We start from the raw sequence: 24,344 nt of genomic DNA, 5'->3' as shown, positions 1-24,344 counted from the left end.
AGTCCTAGAGACCAAAAACATAGGCTGCTGCTAAGTGTATCTTCAGTGTCCTCCGTGAGTTAAGAACACATAAGGAAAAGAGTCTCATTAAAAGAAAAATGAATTAGCTGGTTTTCTTTCTTATAAGTTCCTCTATGTAGCCCTGGCTAGCTTTAGACATGCAATCTGTCTGCCTCTGCCCAAAGAGTTGTGCATATAAGTGTAAGGGAAAGACTAGTTAGGTTTTGGGGGTTCTCTTATATCTTTTTGAAGATTTATATTTTATTTTCAACTTTGTATATGAAGGGCTAAGCACTGAGTGCAGGGACCCAGAGGCACTGAATTCCTTAGAGTAAGCTGCCCCAAATGGCTGCTGGAAACTCGAGTCTTCTACAAGAACAGCACAACTCTTAACTACTGAGCCATCTCTTTAGTCCTCATTTGTCTTTTTATTTTATATTTTGAAATAAATTCTATATACCCACCCATAGCATTTGAACTAGAAAACAAAGTATATTAATTATTCTTGAAAAGAAGTTAGCATTAAGAGTACAAGGTTTAGTACTGCACTTTCTCCGATGTGTCAATACACTTTGCTGATTTATTCCCCACCAGCTATACAACCCCCTGCACCTCTACTGGTGGTTCCCTTCCTGCCCTTACTCCATCTGTTTTCGTGTCAAGTGAATTCCACTACCTATGCCATTGCCTGCACTATTCCTTCTACTTTCAACACATACACGTATGCACACACACCCCTTCATGTTTTCATATGAGAGTTTGTCATATTTTGCATATCATAATAGTCAGTTCTATCCATTTTCCTACAAATGTCATGATTTTGCTTTTCTTTATGGCAAAAAAACAATCCCATGGTCTATACAGCACATTTTATAAAACAATATTCTTAAATCCTTATAATAGTAATACTAATGTTTAAAAAAATCATTAACAGGGGGCTGGAAAAATGGCTCAGTGGCTGCTGTTCCAGAGCACCCAAGTTCAATTCTCAGCACTTACATGGTGGCTCACTTCAGTTTCAGGGGATCTGACACACCTGTACACAGACATGCATGCAGGCAAAATATCAATGTACATTTAAAACAAAAAAAAAGGTAACAACTCAGTTAAAAATGCTTAGGATGGGAATAAAGTTGAGTAGAGAGAACATGCTAAACAAGCCCAAAGCCTCGAGTTCAGCCCTGAGCACCAAACAGAGAACCGTAACAGTACTGACTGTTAAAACTGGTAAGAATATGAACACGAAAAACCTAAGAGGTTTAAGTAGTGAAAGACCTGGTACTAGAAACCAGGACCATAATTCCTAGGCTATCCTTACACATTACTCTAGGGCACAATCTATTGTGCCTCTTAGGATTGGGAATAAAAAGCTGGAGAGATGCCTCAGTGGCTAAGAGCACTTGCTGTTCTTTCAGAGGGCTGGAGTTCAATTCCCAGCACCAAGTCAGACAGAACCCAGCTGCTTGTAAGTCCAGCTCCAGGGGACCCAACACCCTCTTTTGGCCTCTGCACACACATGCACATATATACACAGACATATACACATATGCATAAGTAAATAAAGATTAGGTATGGAAAATTATGGTATAAAAATATGATCATCATGGTTAGCAAAATGGATCAGCAGGTAAAGGCATCTGCTGCCAAGCCTGATGACCTAAGTTTGATCCCTGAGACTCACAAAGTGGAGAGAAGTAACTCCTGTAAGTTGTTATTTGGCCTTGTGTGAATAGATACACACTCATACACATATAAATGCATGTACACACAAAAAATAAATAATTATTTATAAAAAATTCTGATTATAATACACGTACTTAAAGTTGGTTAATTTTGTGTCATAAAATACTAAATTGAAGAATTAGAAATGAAAGATGTAATATATAGGTAAGAAATGAAATTTGTAGACAAATATAAAAATCTAATCGGTTATCTACTCACTGTAATTTTTTTTAATAAACTGTACAAAGAAAAGACTCCTAACAGCAGAGACTGTTTCTGCAAACCCCTTGGAAAAAATGTAATACCGACGGACAAAATGTTGTAAAATGATGTGACCGACAGGATAATGATACCTGCTGAAACACAAGCTATCAAGGGGGACGTTAAGGCTGAGAAAGTGGGTGAAGCCGCGCCCTAGCATTGGTGAGTCAGGCTCTGGGTTCACTCAACTGCCAGTATCAGAACAAAACACTGACGTGGGTGTAAAATGTCAACTTGATTGGAGTTGGAATCAGAGAGACAACTCTGGGCATGTCTTTTGAGGACATTTCCTGAGTGGCTTTCTTGTTGTTTTGATTTGGTTTGGGTTTGGTTAGAAGCATCATCACAACTACATCCCTGACTGGCCTGGAACTTGCTCTGTAAACCAGGCTGGCCCTGAACAAGAGATCCGCCTGCCTCTGCCTCCCAAATACTGGGACTAAAAGTGTGAGGCATCCTGCCCTGACTCAAGGTTTAGCTGAGGAAAGACCCACCTTGAATGTGGAAGTATCATACGACAGGCTAGGAAGGAAAGAGCAAACTGGCACGTGCCACAGTGCCCCCCTCGTCTGGACTGCAGACAGGCCCTCAGTTCTTCCTCCTGCTGCCATGCCCTATCTGCCACAACTGCATCCTCCTGAGCTACAGGAACCAAAGATACTCTTCTTCCCTTAAACTGTATCTTGGTCAGTCACCAATACACAGACACCACCAATGAATCCTACAGAAGAGACTTTTTTTTTGTATTTCAAGTTACAATGGAAACATAGCTTGCATTTGACAAGGGAAACCACTTTAATCATAATATCATGAAAGTAGATAGCAAAATAGGATGCCCCGTATAGTAATACAGGTTTAAGCCAACTCCCCTAGCTATGCTTGATTGATCCAAATATCTCCTTTCCAAAACACTGAATTTACAAAACTAAATTTTCAGTTGGATACAATGTAGAAAAGCTTGTGAACAAAATCAAGAATAAAAATGAAAAAGATTTTAAAAATAGCAATTAGATGGTTGTGGTGATAAACACTTAATAATCCAGCACTCTGAAGGTAGAGCCAGAAGGATCAGTAGTTCAAGCACACCCTCGGTTACATAGCTTGGGGCCAGCCTAAAGTACATGGAGCCCTGTTTAAAAAAGAACTAGGAATGTAGCTTACTGGCAGAACCCTTACCTAGCACACATGAAGAAGATTCTAAGTTCAATCATCAGCACCCAAGAAAGAAACAAAAATCAGTGTGACTTGGCCTGCTGGAATTTTCAACTTTTAACTCTTACTCTGAAGGTTAAAGAGCTCTGCCACTAGATCCAAGAAAGGAAGTAACCTATGAAGTTCTTCTCTGAGACAGCAAAAAATAGTGAGTCTTAGGACTACTTTACAAGGTTTTGAGGGGTTTTTGTTGTTGCTTTTGAGATAGTCTACATTGCCCTAGCTAACCTGGAGCTCACTCTATAGACCAGGCTGACCACAAACTCACAGAGATCCTCCTGCCTCTGCCTCCCAAGTGCTGGGATTAAAATGCTAGCACATGCCACTGTTCCTGGCTTACAAACTTTTATCAACAGAACTTGTATTTTCTCAAGCTCATACTTACATGTTCTCTGCCCAATTTAAAATATGATATTTGAAAATAAATACACTTGAGGCTGGAGAGATGGCTCAGTGGTTAAGACCACTGGCTGTTCTTCAGGTTTCATTCCCAGCACCCACGTGATAACTAGAAACCATTCCTAACTCCACAGAACTCTTGGGTCTTAGGGAACATAAGACACACATGTGGTATACAGACATATATGAAGACAACATTCAAACACTTAAACCTAAAAAAAATTTAAAGATTTATATTTATTATGTATACAGTGTTCTGCCTGCATGTGTCCCTGCAGGCCAGAAGAGGGCACCAGATCTCATTACATACATGGTGGTTGCAAGCCACCTCGCCACCATGTGGTTGCTGGGAATTGAACTCAGGACCTCTGGAAGAGTAGTCATTGCTCTTAACCTCTGAGCCACCTCGCCAAAGTTTTTAAAGGAAGATAACAAAAATCTTGCTAGGTGTGGTGGCTCAAGCCAATTATCTCAAACTTTCATTAGCTGATGATACAGCCCTTCTCCTAACAATAACAAAATCAACTACAATTTACCTGTTACATCAGGTAGCTGGGATATTCCCCTCAATGCCAGTGCCCAGGCAAGTCTAACAGTGGCCTGCAGTCCAGGAAGCTTCCAAGGCTGTGAGTCCTGGAGACGAGAATGAATTGTTGCAATGTACTGTCTCTCTGTCAACAGTGGAAGCTGATGAATCATATCTGAAAACACAAAAATAGACCACTTCACCAAAACAGAACAGAAATAAACTCTCACTTCTGATATACAAGAATATCTACAAGTCAAAAACACTCAGCATTTTCAAAAGGAATTATGACTAACATTATTATTTGACAAAACAAAATCCACATTACAGTTAAGTATGATACAAACAGACCTGGCAACCTAAGTCTACCTCTTGGACTCACATGGCAATTAACTCCTGAAAGTTTTCTTCTAACACACACACACACACACACACACACACACACACACACACACACACACATATATCCTGGATCACACAGTGAGACTCAAGGAAAAAGGCAGCCTTAAGAGGTATAAATACGGGCTGGAGAGATGTCTCAGAGGTTAAGAGCATTGCCTGCTCTACCAAAGGTCCTGAGTTCAATTCCAACAACCACATGGTGGCTCACAACCATCTGTAATGGAGCCTGGTGCCCTCTTATGGCCTGCAAGTATACACACATACAGAATATTGTATACATAATAAATAATTTTTTAAAAAAAAAAAAGAGGTATAAATATAAAATGCAATACCATCTCGTTCCTCTGTGCTTTGTTCTATAAAGCTGGTATCAAAACAGTAGAGAAGAGCCATAAGGAGAGCCAGGTTCACTGCATCCAGGGAGCCGTTAGCCTCAACCGTTACTCTTTCCAAATGTCCAATAAGGAGGAGGGTGTCATCTTTGGCTAATGGTGACTGGCAAGCCCAGGCAAAAAGACTTTCCGCCAGAGACTGCCTGCACTCCTTGATGAGGTCAGAGACCTGCAAGTGAAACACGACTGGGATATAAATTCAAGTGTCGACCGCCTGCCGTCAAAGTGGACAAAACCGCCAATCAGAGTCCATGAGTGATGTTAAAATTATTAGAATTCTGAGCAAATTCTAGGGTTTAGTCCTCTCTTTTCAATTCCTTAAGAAATTGTGGTGACCAATTCCTTCAACAATTCATTCCAGAAGAACTAGACAACACGTAAACACTGACAGAGTAACTGGAATAACTACAAACCAATTCCATGAGCAGAGCAGTCTATACATTTAAAATGCAGTGTTTCCATAGGAGTGGTTACTCATACTTTGACTTCCAGAGGCAGGTTGGAGGCTAGCCTGGTCTAAATAGCAAGTTCCAGACCAGTCAAATACTACCTAGTGAGATCCTGTCTCAAAAAAAAAAAAAAAAAAAGGGGGGGGGGGAAGAAGGCAGTGATGATGCACGCCTTTAATCCCAGCACTTGGGAGGCAGAGGAAGGTGGATCTCTGTGAGTTCAAGGCCAGCCTGGTCTACAAAGTGAGTGACAGGACAGCCAGAAAAACCCTATCTCAAAAAACAAAACAAGAACCTCTGTTTTATGGGGCTAGAGAGGTAGCTCAGTGGTTAAGAGCACTGGCTGGTTTTCCAAAGTACTCCTAGCACACACAGAGGCTCACAACATTCTATAACTACAGTTCCAGGGGATCCTCTGCCCTTTTGTGATCTCTGCAGGTACTGCACACACATGGTGCACAGACATATAGGCAGGCTAAATAAACACACACATTCAAATAAATAAGTAAATATAAAAGGAGGGAAGGACGGAAGAGATGGCTCAGTGGTTGACAGCACTGTCTACTCTTCCAGAGGACCCGGGTTCAGTTTCTAGTACCCACATCATAGCTCACAGTGTCTGCAACTTCAGTTCCAAGGAATCTGACACCCTCACAGAGACATACAGGTAGGCAAATGATCAATGCACACATAATAAAATAGATGAATAATAAAAAGGTAGCCATGATGATGATGAAACACAGAATTTTCTTCTGCCTAGGTGAAATGAATGTTTCATATTTGACAAAGATTCCATTAAATCATTCTATAGAACCCTTGCCTCTTTGCGGTGTTTCTCACTGCCCAAACCTCTCTCTCTCTGTAGTTTCTCAAACTCATTATTCACGTCAATCTGTGACACCAAAGTAAGGACTTTGTAAGTCAATCCTTGTTCCATCAGCTCATCTGTAAAGCGCGTTGTCATGGAAACCAACTCTGGACTGTAATGAAAAGAAATAAACAATATATGAACAAAAATACTGTCTTGACAGCAGCCTATTACTACAAACAACCAGGAGGAATTATTTTGTTCTTTCACCCTCTCTCTCTGTCAGTTCAACAAGGCTCTAAGTGATTTCTCATGTGCAAACAAGGCAGGTTTAAACAAACTCGTCTCTCTACAAAGAGCAGTGCGTGTATTACTCACCCGAGGTCACAGTTTACTGAAACTGGATACACTAATGGGAAATTGTTATTTCCAAAATTCAAATTCAAGTACTTTTACATTAACCCCTTAAGTCCTAAAGGGCAAACAGACCTGAGTTCCAATGTCCATGTCTTCCCTCGTCTAGACTGTATCAGGGTTTTAAGAGAATTTGCAATGCACCGCTTCCCATCCCAATATAAAAGGACAGCTACCAATCCTCTGGTGAGGCCAGGGAAGTGCGGCTGCTGATGTTCTCCTAGAAAAGGAATTGATTGTTTAGTAATAAAGTTCAAACGTGTTTGAACTGGAACACAAATCCTTACTCCAAAATTTATTCAAATAAGCAGAGTCTCAGAGTTAAGGGGACCCGGAGGATCTTCTCAGAGTAACTAGAACATGGTGGATAGAGGGTGTATGTGTATTAAATTAGCCTTCTGGGCTGGGAACCTGGTTAAGTGGGTAGTGCTTGCCTGCCAAGCTAAGGCCCTGGTTCTATCTCCAGCACTGCCAGGAAAAAAAGTAAAGTCCTAAAATGAATTTAAAACTCAAGTGCATCAAGACAACATCCCCACACACAAGGGAAAACCATCTTTAACCTCTTCGAAACTACTATTCAACAAAGACGTCTGTATTTCCTTTGCATGACTCCTTGTGATCACTAATAAACTACGTATTTTATGGAAATACTGATCTTTACATAGTAGCCACAAAGTAATTTTTTTTCCAAAACAGGATTTCTCTGTGTATCTCTGGCTGCCCTGGAACTCACTTTGTAGACCAGGCTGGCTCGAACTCACAAAGATCCGCCTGCCTCTGCCTGCTGAGTGCTGGGATGAAAGGCGTGCACCACAAGCACCTGGCTTACAAAATAATTTTTAAGTTATCTGGGGTTACATATGTTTGTGCTAATCCTCTAGTAGCATCTTACTACTGCGATGAGAATAAAGTCCAAACATCTGCACTTTCCTGCACTAGCCCCTATTCACCAGGTTCCAGACTCAAGTCTTCTTCCCTTAAACATGTATTTATTCAGACCGGAAGCACATGCTCTTTGTACCTCTATCAGCCTTCCCCAAGAAGTCTGGGAGGCTGGCATCCACAGGTGACTCAGGCCTCAGGTCAAATGTCCTCACCTTGGAGAGGCCTTGACTAAGCCACTAATCAGACTATCTTAACATCGTGATACCCTACGCCCCATGCCCACCCAGTTTATTTTCTTCCTAGTATTATTGTTAAAATATCTAATTTTTTCACTTAGTCGCCCATCATCTACCTAGCCTCCTCCAGAAGACACTCCAGAACAGCAGTAAACCTTGCCCTCCTACTCACTGCATGATAGGACTTGCCTTGAGCCATGCAGTTCTAGAGATGCAACTGAATCTTTGCTAGTAAATTACTATGTCGAGACTTACCTTAAGGCAGTTCATCAACAACTGGGATCACTAAGCTTGCCCTTTAATCCAAGATAAATTAAATATTTGAATCATTCTGTCAAATAAATGATATCTTTAAAAACAATCGCTTAGGGGGCTAGACAGATGGCTCAGCAGTTAAGAGCACTTCCCGGCACCCACAAAGTGGTCCACAGTTACCAGTAACTGAAGCTGCGGGATCTAACCCCCTCTTCTGACCTCCCACAGCACTCGAATGAATATGGTGCCCATATATACACCAGGCACACACACATATGCATAAAATAAATAAATAAACAGTTTAAAACCCATTTGTTACACCAGCATTAAATTCTATGTCAGGAGTACATACCTTCATGATTCTGTACTACGTACCAGAGTTTCACCCAAATGTCAACTTACCAGCAAGGAGAAGCTCAACAGCTGACAACTCCCCAATATCAAAAAGGTCACTGATGATAAAAGCTTCTTTAATGAGCTGCTCAGGAAGAAGTCTGGTTCCTTGTTGCCCCTGGATGGCAACACCCTCTGTACTGGCTTTCTGAACCTTTTCATGCTGTTGAACATTTTTTGGCTAGAATGATAAAATTATAATCAAGCAATGAAAATAGTATATTGGAGGCAAGGTCCTACAAGTGCTCCTAGCAGAAGTCTTTTCACGATAATGCAGTCTGGCTTGCCATGGCAGCACATACCTCTATCCCTAACACTCAGAGTTAAGGCCAGCCTGGGTGAGAACAAAAACAGCACAGCCTGGCAGCATACCAAACTGAAGTGTTTCTTATCTAGTAATCTAGAACTGGAGGATACGAGGCAGCACTTCAACTTTTTAATCCAGTACTGCCTTCTCAAAACTTCTACAAAGTTAGAAAACCCAGAGAAAACACAAATACTACTACTGTTTTCCACATGTCCAAGTGACTTTTCTAGTTACATACCAATAATCCAAACAGACATATAAACTGTATTAAATAATGAGCAATAGCATTACTTTGTAGAGTTAATCATGGATTTTATTTGCTATAAAATCTTTCTGTGTGTGTGGTGGCGGGGATGTAACCCACAGAGAGAAAGACAGTAGGCAAGTGCTCTAGCACTGTTGTCTCATTAGCTCCCCCTAAAGACTCCTTGACTGAAATATTTACAAAAGACACAGAGAAGTCTCTGCCAGATAACAAACTGTCAAAGTGTAGATCCTGAAGAACTGCCTGGATCATTTAGCACAGTGCCTCTACCAGAGAGAAATGGCACCAAGGTAAGTTAGGTAACTTGTTTGAGATCATGAGGTGGCGTAGGAGGCCCTTCTGTATTTGTATTGCTTTCATTGGTTGAATAAAGAAACTGTCTTGGCCTTTTGATAGGGCAGACTTAAACAGGCAGAGTAGATAGAGCAGAATTCTGGGAAGAAGAAAGCAGAGACAGGCAGACGCCATGATTCTCCTAAGACTGACTCTGGTTAGGATCTCTCCTGGTAAGCCACGACCTCGTGGTGCTACACAGATTACTAGATATGGGTTAAAGCTAGATGTGAGAGTTAGCCAAGAAGAGGCTACATATAATGGGCCAGGCAGTAATTTAATTAATACAATTTCCATGTGGTTATTTTTGGAGCTAAGCTAGCTGGGCGGCCAGGAGCCAAGCGGGACAAAAAGGCAGGCCCACTCCTCATACTACAATGAGGGAGAGTCAAGACAGAAGATTCAGCAGAGTTGACTCCCAGCTCCAACTCAGGGCTCCTTCTACTAAGGAAAATCACAAGAAAGACAGGCCTGGTGGAACAGGCCCACGTCCCAGCTAGCTACTCAGGATAGTAGGTCCAAGGCCAAACTGGGTAAACTGAAAAGTTTCAAAAATAAAAAGACTGTTAAAAATAAAGTACAGCCTGGCGGTGGTGGCGCACGCCTTTAATCCCAGCACTCGGGAGGCAGAGGCAGGCGGATCTCTGTGAGTTCGAGACCAGCCTGGTCTACAAGAGCTAGTTCCAGGACAGGCTCCAAAGCTACACAGAGAAACCCTGTCTCGAAAAACCAAAAAAAAAAAAAAAAAAAAAAAAATACAAAAAGGGCTGGTAATACAGCTCACAGTAGAATGCTTTCATAGTATGCACAAGAGCACAAGATTTAATCTCTAGAAACATGCCCCACCCCCAAACACACACAAGCACGAAAAAAAGAAAAAGCAAAAGAACTAAAAAGCAAAACACCAAACTAATGAGGTGGCTTAGTGCAATAAGGGACTTGCTGTCCCATGCCTAGAGTTCAATCCGTAGACCCACAGTGAAAAAAGCAGACTCAACCACCAAAAGTCGTCTCCTGACCTCACTTATGCATATACACACCCACACAAGAAAAATGCTTTTTTAAAAAAAGCAGTAACTCACTTCTTGTAACACAATGTTCTAAAACTTACATCATAATTCTAGTACATTAAAAAAAACAACTGTCAGACAGATATGACTGCTCATGTCATGTCTATAATCTCTGCATTCCAGAGGCTGAGACAGGAGGATAAAAGCCAACCTGAGTTACACAGAGTTTCAAGCTAGCCTTAGATACAGAGACTCTTATGAACTATCTCAAACAACCAGAAAATTGCCCAGGAGCAAAGGAAGGAGTTTGTAAACTCAAATCCCTCTACTGCAGTCCCTTCCTACTTGAGGAGAAGGTGTCAAGATACAGTGACTAATGATGTTTAAAAAACAATTCAGCTAATACAATTTACATTACACTATGGAGACTTAAAATTCAGAAGGGTATCTGGAAATTCATAATCAGTGAAGGTCAGGGTACTAGGAGAGGCAGAAACTGTAAGGCACCAGCATTTGTAGGATATACTACATTTCCTAAATCATCTTTAGATACTACACTTACCATTTAGCTGGAGATAAATTCAATAGTAAGTTCCATGAAAAATAAAAAGCCAATCAACTGTTTGGGAAAGGGGCATTTTGAAAAAGTCTGAATTGCACAGCACAGTTCGAGCACCATGTTTACACAGAGAGTTCATGTGTCTTTTTTTTTAAGATTTATTCATTTATTTACTATACATACAGTATTCTGCCTGCATGTGTATCTACACCCCAGAAGAGGGCACTAGATCTCATTATAGATGGTTGTGATCCACCATGTGGTTGCTGGGAACTGAATTCAGGACCTTTGGAAGAGGGGTCAGTGCTCTTAACTGCTGAGCCATCTCTCCAGCCCCCCCTTTTTTTCTTTAAAAAACAAACAAAACTGTGTTGGTGAGGTGGTTGAGCAGTGAAGTCTCCTGCCACACTGCCTGAGGTCAAGTCCTGGGTCCCATGCACTGGGGAGAACTAAAGTTGCCTTCTTCCCTCCATCTGTGTGCTCATGCCCACACCCCAATAAATAAATAAACAAACACAAACAAATAAATAAATGTGACTAAAAAGATAATCACTCTCCAGATCTAATTTTTTTTTAAAGCAAATCTAAGAAGAAGAAAATTTCCTACTGGGTTTTTGAACAGTGAGATGAAGTCCGGTTTGTGTTTCTTCAAAATCATGTCAAGAAGGTGGACAGCTTCAGGTTGTCTTCTCCAAAGAGCATTTACGACTGTGTGCCAAATGTCTTTGTAGGGCCCCCATAGGCTGGCAGCTTAAAGAAAAATAAAACCATCATGAAATAATACATGTCATCTACCTGTTAGTCATACTCACACCTACTTTTTAGTACACAATTACCAAAGGGAGTATTAATGGCCATTCATAATATAAAAAGATACATATGTTACATACATACACCAGTCAAAAACATAATGGTACAGTTCATTAGAATTCTTTGGCAACAATATAAACTTGCTGTCTAACAAGAATAAAGAAAAATCAAACAAACCTAAAGTGGATTGTCAGTCAGCTGAACTTGGCATTTAGCATAGCAAATAAGGAAGTTAGGACTGATCTAGGTAGGTTAAGCCTGCCTAAACCCAGACAGACTATTTATTCAAAAATCACAGCAAGGGGAACCACAGGCAGTAAGACAAACAAGCCGGGCCTTTTAAGTGTTGACAAGAGGAACAGGGTAACTCTCAGTAGTGGAGCACGTGCTCAGCGTATGGGGACCTTGGATTCAGCCCAATGCACACACACAAACACAATTAAGTTTAGGAGACTAACAGAACTTATGAACAGAGAGCCTGGGACCACAAGTGTATCTTGGCAGTAGAAGACAAGCTTATCGTGCAAAATGCCTGGCTCAATCTCCAGGACCGGAAGCACTGTGTCAGGTCTTCTGTGTGAGGATGTAGAATAGGCGTCAACACATCTCAATCTTCCTTAGCAAGTATCATTCAGCTCCCTGTTTTGCTTCTACTTTAATCCCTTTGTCAATCTTTTGGTTACAAGTATAGCTTTTTGTCAGCCAGATGTAGTGGCACAAACCTACAACAAATATCAGCTATGTGGTCAGATGAGGCAGGATCTCTGAAGCTCCTGAGTGAGATATGCCTGGACCGCACATCAAGATCCCATTCTAAAACAAACTGTAACTTGTCAGGCGACCCTCTACAGTGAAGAGCCTGCTGACAGAGCTACCACAAGTACCCACGCACACATACTGCTACCATCAATGCGTTAGCATGCAGGTTTGCCTATGGGTCTTTTCTGAATTTTATTAAAGAAGTCAATCAGCAGGACCTAGTTACAGCTAGACACACTGACAAGTCACTTCTGAGCCTACCAAGCTGATGACCCTTGGCCCTGGTAACTTCTCTCAGGACCATTTTCTTGACCCTCTCTTTGTAAAGGTAAAGGACAGCATAGGTTTGAGCTTTGGATTGCAGCACAGACTAAAAAGTTTGAGCAGCAACGTGAGGCTCAAAAAGTTTCATACTGTAAGTCAGGGTTGCTCAACTAGTACACTCCATGCAATTATACCCTCCAAAAAAAACATAGTTTTGGTCTCAGCTATTAAAACAAGTGGGGTTCAACCTGTAGTTTGTGACCCCAAAACAAAACAAATAAAGCCAGACCACAAACATACAACTAGCAGAATGGACAATGATATTCTAGGGTATGGGTACTGGACTAGGAAGTGTTGGGAAGCCAAGGTAATAGGTAGGTAAGGCAGTAATGGAAGCTATACTAAGGTGAGGACAGTAAAACAAGAAGGGCCTATAGGAGTAGAAAGGAATTAGAACTGGCAACTGAGTGGGTATAGGATACAAGGGAAAGTCTCAAAACTGACCAAGGGTGGCTCAGTGTAGACCTCAAAGCCCTGGGTTCAATCCCTGTTAAGGGGTGGGGGCGGGGGGGTAATGGGGGAGTTTCAGGAATACCGGAAAAAGTCTTATCACAGAGATTTCAGAGACAGCCATGAAGGCACAAACACATCTGTAATCCCAATCCTCAGAAGGCTGAGGCAGGAGAAAAATTTGAGGCCAAACTAGGCTACACTGTAACACACACACACACACACACACACACACACACACACACACACACACACACACACAGCAGGTGCCTGTGAAGTCCAGGAAAGGGCATTAGAGTCAATGGAGCCGGAGCTGCAGGTGGTGAGCCTGATGCGAGGGCTGGAAGCCTAAGCTGGGCCCTGTGTAAGAGCACTCAGCCACCAACCCATCTCTCCAGCCCCAAATTTAGTGGACGTTTTAAATCCTCATCAGTGAGCTTTCAGGGCAAAGACCAGAACCCTAAGCACCCTGCACAGGGTGGCAATGACCTACCTTGTCAGATCTATTTGCTGTACCCCTGCCTCTTGATCGTTTTAGGTCTTTGAAGGTGTAGTCTTTTCTCCCAGCTGTGGAACCCACCCGGTGTACTCACATCCTTATCTTACCTCATAGACATCAGTCCATTCTCAATTTTTTTTCAATATTAGTTCATTCATACTTCCCAAATCCTTCCCTCCCCCGACCTCCCCAGCTAGGTCAAACACCCTTATTATGAACCCTCTTGCCTTGATCACCTCCTTTCAGACCACTTAGGCAACTGAGTTTGTTTTCTTATTAAACTGAACTTACCAGGGTCTCACACATGGTGAACGAGTAAATGTGATATCTTAGAAGTATCCCAAAACATTAAAAGAAATAAATATATTTCTCAAGGTTAGTAAATTATATTAAAAATACACATTTAGAAGTTTGGAAAAATGTATTACTCTTCATTTGTTACTGGTAAAAGGATAATTTCTGAAATTGAGAAACTAAATAAATCTTATATATTTATGTTTGTTGATGTGTTGAGATTCATCATCGACCAGTTGTGATTTGTGTGCGTATCTCTGATCTGTTACTGACTGACTCATTAACAGGAAAACACCCAAACTTTTCTATGTAATTTACTGAGCTTGTACACTAATCATGTGTAGTACACAGACAGTTATTAGTTCTTCAGAAGTCTTTTTAAAATATTTACCCTTTTCAATTACGTGTATGCATGTGTATGTCTGCACAGTAGTGCAGGTGCCCATGGAGACCAGAAGAGAGCATTGTATCTCCTGGAGCTGGGATAACAGACTGTTGTGTATGAGCGGCCAGGATAGATGTTGGGAGGAACACACACACACACACACACACACACACACTTAAAAATCTGTTAAATCTGGTGAACTATGTAACATAGAACCCTAATTAGAGCTGTTTAAAAGGACAGAAACAAACTAAATGCTTACAACCTTAGGAAGCATAAAGAAAGGGAGCCAGTGAGTGCATACCGACAATCTCCTACAAGGTTTGACAATGGAGAAGCAAGAGAATGGTAAATAAACTGAACATGAGATCAAAGTAAAGACAGGCTACTGTGCGGATCTCTGTGAGTGTGAGGCCAGCCTGGTCTACAGAGTGAGTTCCAAGTACACAACAGGTACCAAAGCTACAGAGAAACCCTGTCTTGAAACACTTAAAAAAGAAAAGAAAATGGAGCACGAGGAAGCCATACAAAAGAGAAAGAGTAGCAGAGGAGAACATAAAGGGTGGGATTTTCCTTGGGCAAGGTCGCAGAAGGAAGCTGTGTGCAAAGGTATCTAGATTCTCAGGCAAGGGAGTGAAAAGATGCCTGCTGGCTTCTCTTTCTCTAGGTCTACTGGATGGTAAAGGTTTGAGAAGCGGAAAAGGTATGAAATAGTCACCACTGAATAAAGCAGGGGTGACCAGGTTGCCTGGCATGTCGGTGGCTGCTTACAAGCTTGTTTGTGGATGTATCTACTTAGCAGGCATGACAGTCACAACAGTGTGAGCCATTCGGTCCAACCCAAGACAGGCATATGAACTCTAGCCGTCAACCACCCTTTCCTCTTCCACCCTACTGAAAGTGTTTAAGGTTTTGTTGTGACTGGAGAAATAATAGGAAAAATGGCAAAAGACAGCAGCTTAGCTACTCCTGTGAACAGCAGCATTATGCATATTCACACAGTTGTTGCAACATAGCGTTACCTTTCCAATGCTGCAAAGCTGAAATGCTGAGGCAGACTTGGAGCTTCATGCCTGTAACCTGCAACCACACAGCACTTGGGAGACTGAGGGAGGTTATTCTGGGCTACACAGGTAATTGCAGGCTAGCCTAGGCTACATCGTGAGACTGCTCCCCCCACGCACACATTTCTCTGAAATCTGAAACTTTATACTCATCACTGCCACCTCTCGCTGTTCTAGCCCCTGGCAACTGCCATTCTAAGTCCACTTTTTTTTTCTTTTGTTTTGTTTTGTTTTTTCGAGACAGGGTTTCCCTGTAGTTTCTAGAGCCTGTCCTGGAACTAGCTCTTGTAGACCAGGCTGGCCTCGAACTCAGAGATCTGCCAGAGAACCGCCTGCCTCTGCCTCCCGAGTGCTGGGATTAAAGGCGTGCGCCACCACCGCCCGGCTCTAAGTCCACTTTTTTTTTATTTAAATTTGTTTTTAGTGTAGCTAACTTGGTAAGTGTAGCTGTTTTGTTGTTTTTGTTGTTTTGAGTGTGTGTGTGACACATTCCACAATGTCCTCAAAGGTCATACATGTATCATTTGACAAGATCTTCTTTGTGTACATGTCATATTTCATTTATCCATCATCCATTCAGCTATGGATGCTTATGTTCTTCCCAAAGAGAATAAATAAAAAAGAAAATAACTCTCTTGACTACCTGTTTTTTTCAAATGCTTTCTTTTCTTGCTGCCAATTAAAGCTCTCCTGTACAATGTCCACTCCTGGGAGCTACTGACAACTGTTTCCTTCCCTTCACGGTTTGTGTTTAAGAGTAAGGATATTATGTGCTAAAAATATATGTAACACAACTACCACATGGAAATCATGCCTTTTAAAAATTTTAGTAATATATTATTTACCTACAGGGTGGGGGCAAGCATGATGTGATGTCACAAAATCAACGAAGCTGTGCTTCAAACCATTAACGGTTTAATCTTGAATAAATTTAACCTCTAGAAGTCTTTACTTCAAAATTAAATCTGAGATATTTAACTGCATTACTCCATGGGTTAGAAAGGACTTAAATGAGATAACGCACGGCTAATACTTGACCCAGTGCTGAGGCATAGTACATGTTCAATAAACAGAAAATTTCATCTCTACAGAACAATTTATCATACCACTTCTGAGAGAGTTTAATGTTCAAAACTCAGATTTGGGCAGTTTTCAAAACTATTAGTAACGTGGCAAGAATAATGTTCAAAACTCAGATTTGGGCAGTTTTCAAAACTATTAGTAACGTGGCAAGAACCGGTATCAAAATAAACAGTTTAGAAACAAACACTCAAAAGAGTCCTCCTGAACGACACTGTAAGCATTTGTTTTACTGACTCTTAAATTGCACTCATGAATCAAGTGTCTAAATCTGTTTTCGGGAGTGCCACACCTCGTGCAGAATGTTTGACATCTACGTCCTCCCTGCTAATGGCCAGCAATGTGCTCCAGGAACAAGTCAAAAGCCATCCTCTTTTTCAAGCATCTCTGGGGGTTCGAATCACCAAACCGCCCCAACCTTTCCATAGCTCCGACACTAACCGGGTCGGCAGTTACGAAGGTGGAGGAGGGGCGACACCCGCAGAGTCGAGAGGTATCTGCTGAACCCCTGGCACCCCCTTGCCGGGCACCTTCTGTAAGGTGCTCGCAGCATGCACAACCTCAGTCCCCACCCTGTGCCCGCCCGGCCCACAGCCTGCTTAGCCCTTCCTTCCACCCTAGGCTCGGCCTCAGTGCCCGAGACTGGAGCCGTACCCTGGCCAAAGCTGGGCTGCACACGCACGAAGGACACGAGGTGGGAGAAAGCAGGCTCAGGGCCGCACGCCCGGCTCTCCGCCTCCACTTCCAACACCCATCTCTTCCCGGGCAAAGCGGCAGCCGCGCCGCGCGCCATTCAAACTGGGAGGCGCGGGGCTGCAGGCCAGAACGCGGAGAGGGCAGGCCTCGCGCACAGACCCGCGCTCGCAGTCCGAAGAGGCTCCCCGCGCGGGCGCTCCCTCCAGGCCGGCCCCGCCCTGCCCCTTGAGTCCCCGCAGGTCCCCCACGGCCCTGCGCGCTCACCCGAATTTACCGCCAACAGCGCCGCCATCTTGGAGGAGGACTGCCAGAGCCCTCCTGCCGCAGGGAGGACCCCGGACCGGAGGGCCTGCCCGCGGCGACGCCTGAACAGAAAGGCGCCCCGAGTCCCCCTGAGAACCGCGTGCGGGGCTCGAGCAGTTATGCGCAAGACTCCAGACTCGGCTCTGACCCATAGTTACCGATTCTCACTCAGACCATTCCCGTTCAAATAAGGCGAGGGCAGCCTGTTCGGAGACTAATCGTGCACTGCATCCTGGGACTTGTAGTTTAGCGAGACGAGAAATTAGTATGAAAAACGTCCATCACTGGAATAGCAAAAAAAAAAAAAACTTCGAAAGACGCCCACCTGTGGTTTTATAAAATTCTTAAAAACAAATCATTACCTTCATTTCAATTTAAATTGTATTTGACTCTCTTCCTTACCTTGAGGGAGCAGAACGAAGTGAGTCTTAAGTGATTATGGCATTTCTATTTAGTAAGCATATTGTGTAGACATAGTCACATTGTATTATGAAATTTTCAGACATCTGCAAAATTAGAATACTATCTGCCCGATTTTAAAAAAAAAATGTCACCCATTTGCTCCCTCATCCCCAAAAGAATATTTTGAAGTAAATTCCAGACACAATTAAATAACCAAGTGTTTTTCTACCTGAACGACCGAAAAACTAAACTCACTTGTTAAATTTTTATTTGCTAACTTTTATGTTTTTATATGTGTTTAATTTTACAGTACTGGGGATTCAACCTATGGCCTGGCTCATGTTATACCCAAAGCCCTTTTAAAACTCTTTTTTATTATTTTACTTTATGAGTATGATATTTTGCCTGCCTGCATGTTAAGTCTGTGCGTGGTGTATGTATGTGCCTGGTGCCATAAGAGGTCAGGAGAGAGCTTCAGATCCCAGAACAAGAGTTACAGATGATTGTGAGGGGCCACTGAGACAGACTAGAGAGAACCCCTTCTTTGGCACCTGGGTGCAGGAGTGAATCACTGTTAAGTATTATTAAATACTATCGAGTAGCTCTTTAAAAAGCTCAACAACAATTTTATTAGAATTAGAGAGAAAAACATAGTACAGGTTTAGTGAAAATCCCAGCAGCCACCAGGAGAGACGGAGAAAAAGTCATGCCTTTTAAATTAATCATGGACTAGAAACAGACATCTTAATAAGGAAAGGGAAAGGACATAGTGGCACACACCTTTAATCTCAGCATTCAGAAGGCAGAGGCAGACGGATCTCTGTGAATTCAAGGACAGCCTGGTCTACAAACTGAGCTCCAGAACACCCAGAGCTCTGTTACACAGAGAAACCCTGTGGGGGGAGGGGACGAGAGAAAGGGAGGGAGGGAGAGAGGGAGTGTGGGAGAGAGGGAGGGAGGGAGGGAAGAAGAGAGGGAGGGAGCGAGGAGTGAGGGAGAGAGGGAGAGAGGGAGGGAGGAAAGAAAAGAAAAAAAAAGAAAGGAAAAGCACTTCCAAGAATGGAAGTGGGCTAGTGAGTGGGGAAAAGAGCCCAAAAAAGCCCACTAACTAACTTCTAAATGCTATTAGAATTGTTATTTCCGACTTCAGCTTTCATTAAGTCCATTGTAAAAATCCGTGTAATTTTCTATGGATGATTGCAACTGTCAAGAATGGACTTTTTGACAGTTCTTCACTTATACTTGGGAGCCTTCAATGGAGAGCTCTGAGCCCAGCAGCCTTTTACTGGCAACTGCCCAGACTGCCGATATGGCAGCCCCACTATTTTGGAGTGTGTACAGTCACCCTAAGGATCCTCTAGCATCTACACAGCTGAAGACATGCTCCTGCCATGGTCACTCCAGACAACCTGTACTGGCTTCTGAATGGACCATAATAAGAACTCTAAATGACCCTGCAGTCATTTTCACCCAGGCTACTGGAGGGGCACTCTTCCTGGTGTTGGCTCGTCAGAGGGGTTGGGACTGATACAGATCATAAGTCTTTATATGCATGAAGGATTGCGTCGTGAATGGTGCAAACACCCCTACTGCATATCCTTTCTGGTTATATAAACAGACTGGCTCTCTTTTCAAGTCAGCTGGGAGGCACCCTTTTTGTACTGCCCCTGCTTCTGCATCCTGAAGACCACGAAAAGGCTTCTCTCAAAAAAAAAAAAAAGTGTCTATTTCTTTAATCTTTAAGATTAGTATGGCATGCTGAGCTGTTAACATAAAGACAGGACAGTTGAGGTGGCAGCGAGCAGTGAATGAAGCAAAGGTGGCAGGGGAAGGCAATAGCAGCAACAACAGCAGTTTCAGCAACAGAGGTTCCCCAGGGGGATAGGGTACCGAAATCCTAAGACGTGACAGAGACGAGAATGGATGGTGGCAATATAAAAAAAGTCAAGAGAGGACAGATCCTCAACGCTAAAATAGAAGACCAAGAAGGAACCAAGGGGATGGAAAACTGTGGACTTCATTGGTGGAAGGGAGAGGTCTAAGGAGCTGCTAAACCATATGATCCTGAGACTCTTGGCCTGAGAGCTGAAAATACATTGTCATGACTATGGACCTGACACCTAGACCCGAGAGCTGCGGCATACTAATAGACACTGCTTGCCTGCTGCTCTTCCTGTGCTGCTTGCTACTTCTAGAAGCCAAGGATTACAATAGTCCCTGAGTGGGCAGAAACATGGATAGTATGGTGGTCAGTATTGTCAAGTAGACAGAATCTAGACTCAGCTGTGAGAATGCCTGCAGATGGTTCTTTCGATTATTTTTATTGAGACAGGATAAAAGGGCCACTGTGGGAGCTGAGCAGCAGCACGCATGGATTCCTCACGCTCTGCCTTCCTGAGGACGGATGTGATATACCCAGTTGCTTCAGGCTCCTGCTGTCGAGACTCCCCAGCCATGAGAGCTTGTACCTTGCCCTGTGAGCAGAAATAATCCATACTCTCTTGAGCAGTGTTTGGTCAGAGTGTTTTATATTACCGCAACAGGAAAAACAGACTAGATGGAGGGGGAGGCAAGAGCAGTGAGTCTCGAGCCAGAGTACTTTGAATAAGTCTGTAACTTCAAAAGTCTGCAGCAATAAATCTTTACTTCCAGGGCCGGGAGCTGTCAACTTTTGGTCTTCTGCTCTAAATCCTAGGTCTTGGGTCCATCAGCGCTACAAACTGTCACACTGAAAGAGACTCCGCCTTGCCCACTTGAGGTTCCTATGTGAGAACAACAGGACTCTTACCCAGGTGTAAAACCATCCTTAGCCACAAAAACACCAAAGTCAGAAACATGAGAGTCATTCCATGAGTCTCCTTCGTCCTCCTGGGAGAAGGTAACTCTTGAGTCATGTCCCAACCATGACCTCTGCAACTGTTCTGTGTGTCTGAATTGCCTTTCCCTTCCTTTCCTGCCCGCTCAGAGGTGCTCACTACCTGATCCTCTAATCACAGCACTTCTCTTGAGGGCAAAACGGTCTGTGTTAGCGGAAACTGCACAATGCATCCTCGATCCCTTCCTACGTGCCTGACTCGGGGCTCCTCTACCGGTAATTCCCATCGCCCCTGGTTTGTAACCTCTCTGTGTGATAGTCCTAGGCCCCCCTGACTCTTGCCTTCTCACCCAAACTATTAGCTTATTGGAGCCAATGGGTTTATAAAAGGCTGCCTCTGAGAGATCCTTGCCCTGGAATACTAGCAATCATGTGGAGGAGAAGAAAGTACATTCACCTTAGATCCCCCACCCCAGGGACTGACGATCATAATGAAGCAAACAGGCCGTGTGAAAAGGCAACTTTGCAGACGCTATGGGCTCTTCCAGTCCATCCTTAACGTCCCCGTCCTGCTTATTTCCATCCACCTTCCATCCTGTAACCCGCCTCTTCCTAAAAACCCTTCCTCTTCTCTTTGCTCCCATCTTCTTTCTCCCTGAATGTCTGCTGATATGGTCTTTGTAGAGCATCCCTTCTTCATCTTGTTACTCTTCTTTGGCCTTCAGGTCTCAAAGTCAGGCATTACCACCATTACCTAACCTAGCCAACCCCATTCCTACCCAGGTTGGGGTAAAATCCCCTCCTGTGCTCTCCCACAATGTACAGTTTTGTTTGTTTTTTTTGCAACTTCTTCGTTTAGGACAGAAATATCCACATTGAGGAGTGCCCGGTAAATAATGAATAAAAGTTTGTCAGATGAGTGGGACTGAGCAAAAGAAAGCTGCTATCTTCCTTTGTAACCCTCCCTGACCGTCCTGGAACTCACTGTGTAAACCAGGCTGGCCTCAAACACATGGAGATCCACCTGCCTCTGCCTCTAAGTGCTGGGATTAAAGGCATGCACCATTCCTCCTGGTCTTACTTGGATTTTAAATGTCCCCCAAAGCTCATGTGTTGTTCCCCAGTGCAACAGCATTCAGAAACAAGGCCTTTGGGACTGACTGGGTAGTGAGAGCTCTGATTTCACGGATGAATTAATTCATTTTTGGACCCGTGGTTTAGTATGTTTAGGAGACAAGACTTGGTTATAAATGCAAGTCCTCTCTGTTTCCTGGACACCGTGAGGTAAGCAGTCATGCCCCACTCCACACGCCCACCATAAGGTTTTGCCTCCCCAAAGGCCCAAAGCAAAGGAGCCATGTGACCTTTGACTAAAGTCTTTAAAAATCTAAGCTAAAGTAAATCTTCTCATTAATTTTATTGCCTTGCGCATTTTGTCACAATGACAGAAAAAACAAAAATCCACTGCCAGAGTGTACCACGGGCTTATTGAAGACAGGTTCATAAACAGCTCTCTCTCTCTCTCTCTCTCTCTCTCTCTCTCTCTCTCTCTCTCTCTCTCTCTGATTTTTTTTGAGACAGGATATTTCTCTGTATACACTTGTCTGTCCTAGAACTCCATTTTAAACCAGACTGGCCTCAAACTCAGAGTTTCACCTACCTCTTCCGGGATTAAAAGTGTGTGCCACCATGCCTGGCTGTAAAGATATTCTCTTGAATATCTTGAGAGTATCCGAAAACTCTGGAATTAAGATGAGTTGATACCAGGTTGTCCAGTGTGGATATAAAAGAGGTGGATCACACCATATTTTCTCCTGGGTCAAATCCCTGGTCCCAACAAGGGTAGGAACCGTAATTACTTAGCCTAAAACAAAATACTAGGTTGTGCAGAGTAAAACTTCTATTTTGAAATCAATTCAAATGATCCAAAAGAGTCTGGACTGGAAGCTGCGGGATGGGCTCAGCAGTGGCTCAGGAGCCCTGACGCTCTTGCAGGGCACTTGGGTTCAATTCCCCGGCACTCTCATGTTACTCTCCAGGTCCAAGGTATCACAAACCATCTTCTTCTGGCCTCTGTGGGCACACACGTGGTGCATGTACTTACGTGCAGGCAAAATACATACACATTAAATTAATAAATTTCTTTTTCACTCTTTTCCAGGTGCTCAAGATATTGAATCAAGGACATGGTGGGTCCTCTGGAGTGAATTTCTGGATTTCTCTGAGTCTTCCAGTGGGAGCTATGATCAACCATGCTGGCAATACCATGTCTGTGAAGGGAATCAAGGGATGGCTGGACAGACTTCCTCCTGCTAGTGGATGACATAGTGATGGATATTAAGAAAGGCAAACCAGAGCCTGATGTGGTGCCATATGCTTTTAATACCACCGTGATGGAGGCAGAGGTAGGGTGATCTCTGTGAGTTTGAGGTCAGCCTGGTCTAAAAGGTGAGTTCCAGGATAACCAAGAATGTTACACAGAGAAGCCTTAACTCAAAAAAGAAAAGAGTCCATCCAGCTACGCTAATTGACAAGATAGGGTGTTTCTTTATTTTGGAGATATTGCAGAAGTAAACCAAGGGGAGAAGAAAGGTTTTGCCATCACAGATCAGTTACAAAGGAATGTACAGACTTGTGGCCCAGAACTGCATCAAAGGCAGGCAGCACTGAATGGTTCTCTAGTGCCTTTATAAAATATATCCATTAAAATGTCTTTACTCAAAAAAAAAAAAACCCTCTCTTTCTATAAGAGTCTGGACTGTGTTCTGGGAATAGCGTAACTGTGTGACTCTGGCCTGGTGTACGAGGTCCTTCTGTCTATGTGTTGCTTTCATTGGTTAATAAGAAACTGCCTTGGCTTGTAGATAGGGCAGAACTTAGGTAGGCAGGGAAGACAGAACTGAATTCTGGGAGGAAGAAAGCAGAGTCAGAGAGACACCATCGAATCTCCAGGGTCAGACATACTGAATCTTTGCCAGTAAACCACTACCACGTGGTGACATACAGATTACTAGAAATGGGTTAAACTAAGATGTAAGAGATAGCCAATAAGCCGGGCAGTGGTGGCGCACGCCTTTAATCCCAGCACTCGGGAGGCAGAGGCAGGCGGATCTCTGTGAGTTCGAGACCAGCCTGGTCTACAAGAGCTAGCTCCAGGACAGGCTCTACAGCTGCAGAGAAACCCTGTCTCGAAAAACCAAAAAAAAAATAAAAAAGAGAGAGAGAGATAGCCAATAAAACGTTAGAACTAATGGGCCAAGCAATGATTTAATTAATACAGTTTCTGTGTGATTATTTCGGGGCTAAACTAGCCATGCAGCTGGGATGAACAAGTGGTCTCCTTGCAAAACTGGGCCTGGACAGGCAGAGTGTGGGGAGTGGCAAAGGGGCGCTTCGATCTACAGGTAAGGAAAGAGCCAAACATTCATCCTGAAGGTAAGGAGAAACGTTCACAGTACAGCTGTTTCTACAGGAACAAGGAAGCACCTGGATTGAAAGAAACTGCTGAACTGCCCAGGGCATGATGAAAACTCAAAAGCAAAGAACGAGAGAAAGAAAAAACATAAAGTAACTAAGTCAGAGAAAAAGAATTCTGGACTAACACAGAGCAGTCCCCTTTGTCCTTTCTTCTCTTC

At 43.2% G+C, this 24,344-nt stretch overlaps 1 protein-coding gene across 1 annotated transcript in view; it reads right to left on the bottom strand.

Moving 5' to 3' along the window:
- Nup205 (nucleoporin 205) overlaps positions 1 to 17,497 on the bottom strand; it is a 70,609-nt gene extending 53,112 nt beyond the window's left edge. The window contains 7 exon segments of the mRNA XM_038319416.2: positions 4,133 to 4,295; positions 4,855 to 5,083; positions 6,184 to 6,343; positions 6,661 to 6,805; positions 8,364 to 8,535; positions 11,436 to 11,578; positions 17,454 to 17,497. Of these exon segments, the coding sequence (XP_038175344.1) occupies positions 4,133 to 4,295; positions 4,855 to 5,083; positions 6,184 to 6,343; positions 6,661 to 6,805; positions 8,364 to 8,535; positions 11,436 to 11,578; positions 17,454 to 17,481 (1,040 nt within the window). The 5' untranslated portion in view covers positions 17,482 to 17,497.
- Positions 17,498 to 24,344: the final 6,847 nt, after the last annotated feature.

This window comes from Arvicola amphibius, chromosome 2 (assembly GCF_903992535.2).
Source record: "Arvicola amphibius chromosome 2, mArvAmp1.2, whole genome shotgun sequence".
Taxonomy (NCBI): Eukaryota; Metazoa; Chordata; class Mammalia; order Rodentia; family Cricetidae; genus Arvicola; species Arvicola amphibius.
This window is presented reverse-complemented; position numbering and strand designations above follow the sequence as displayed.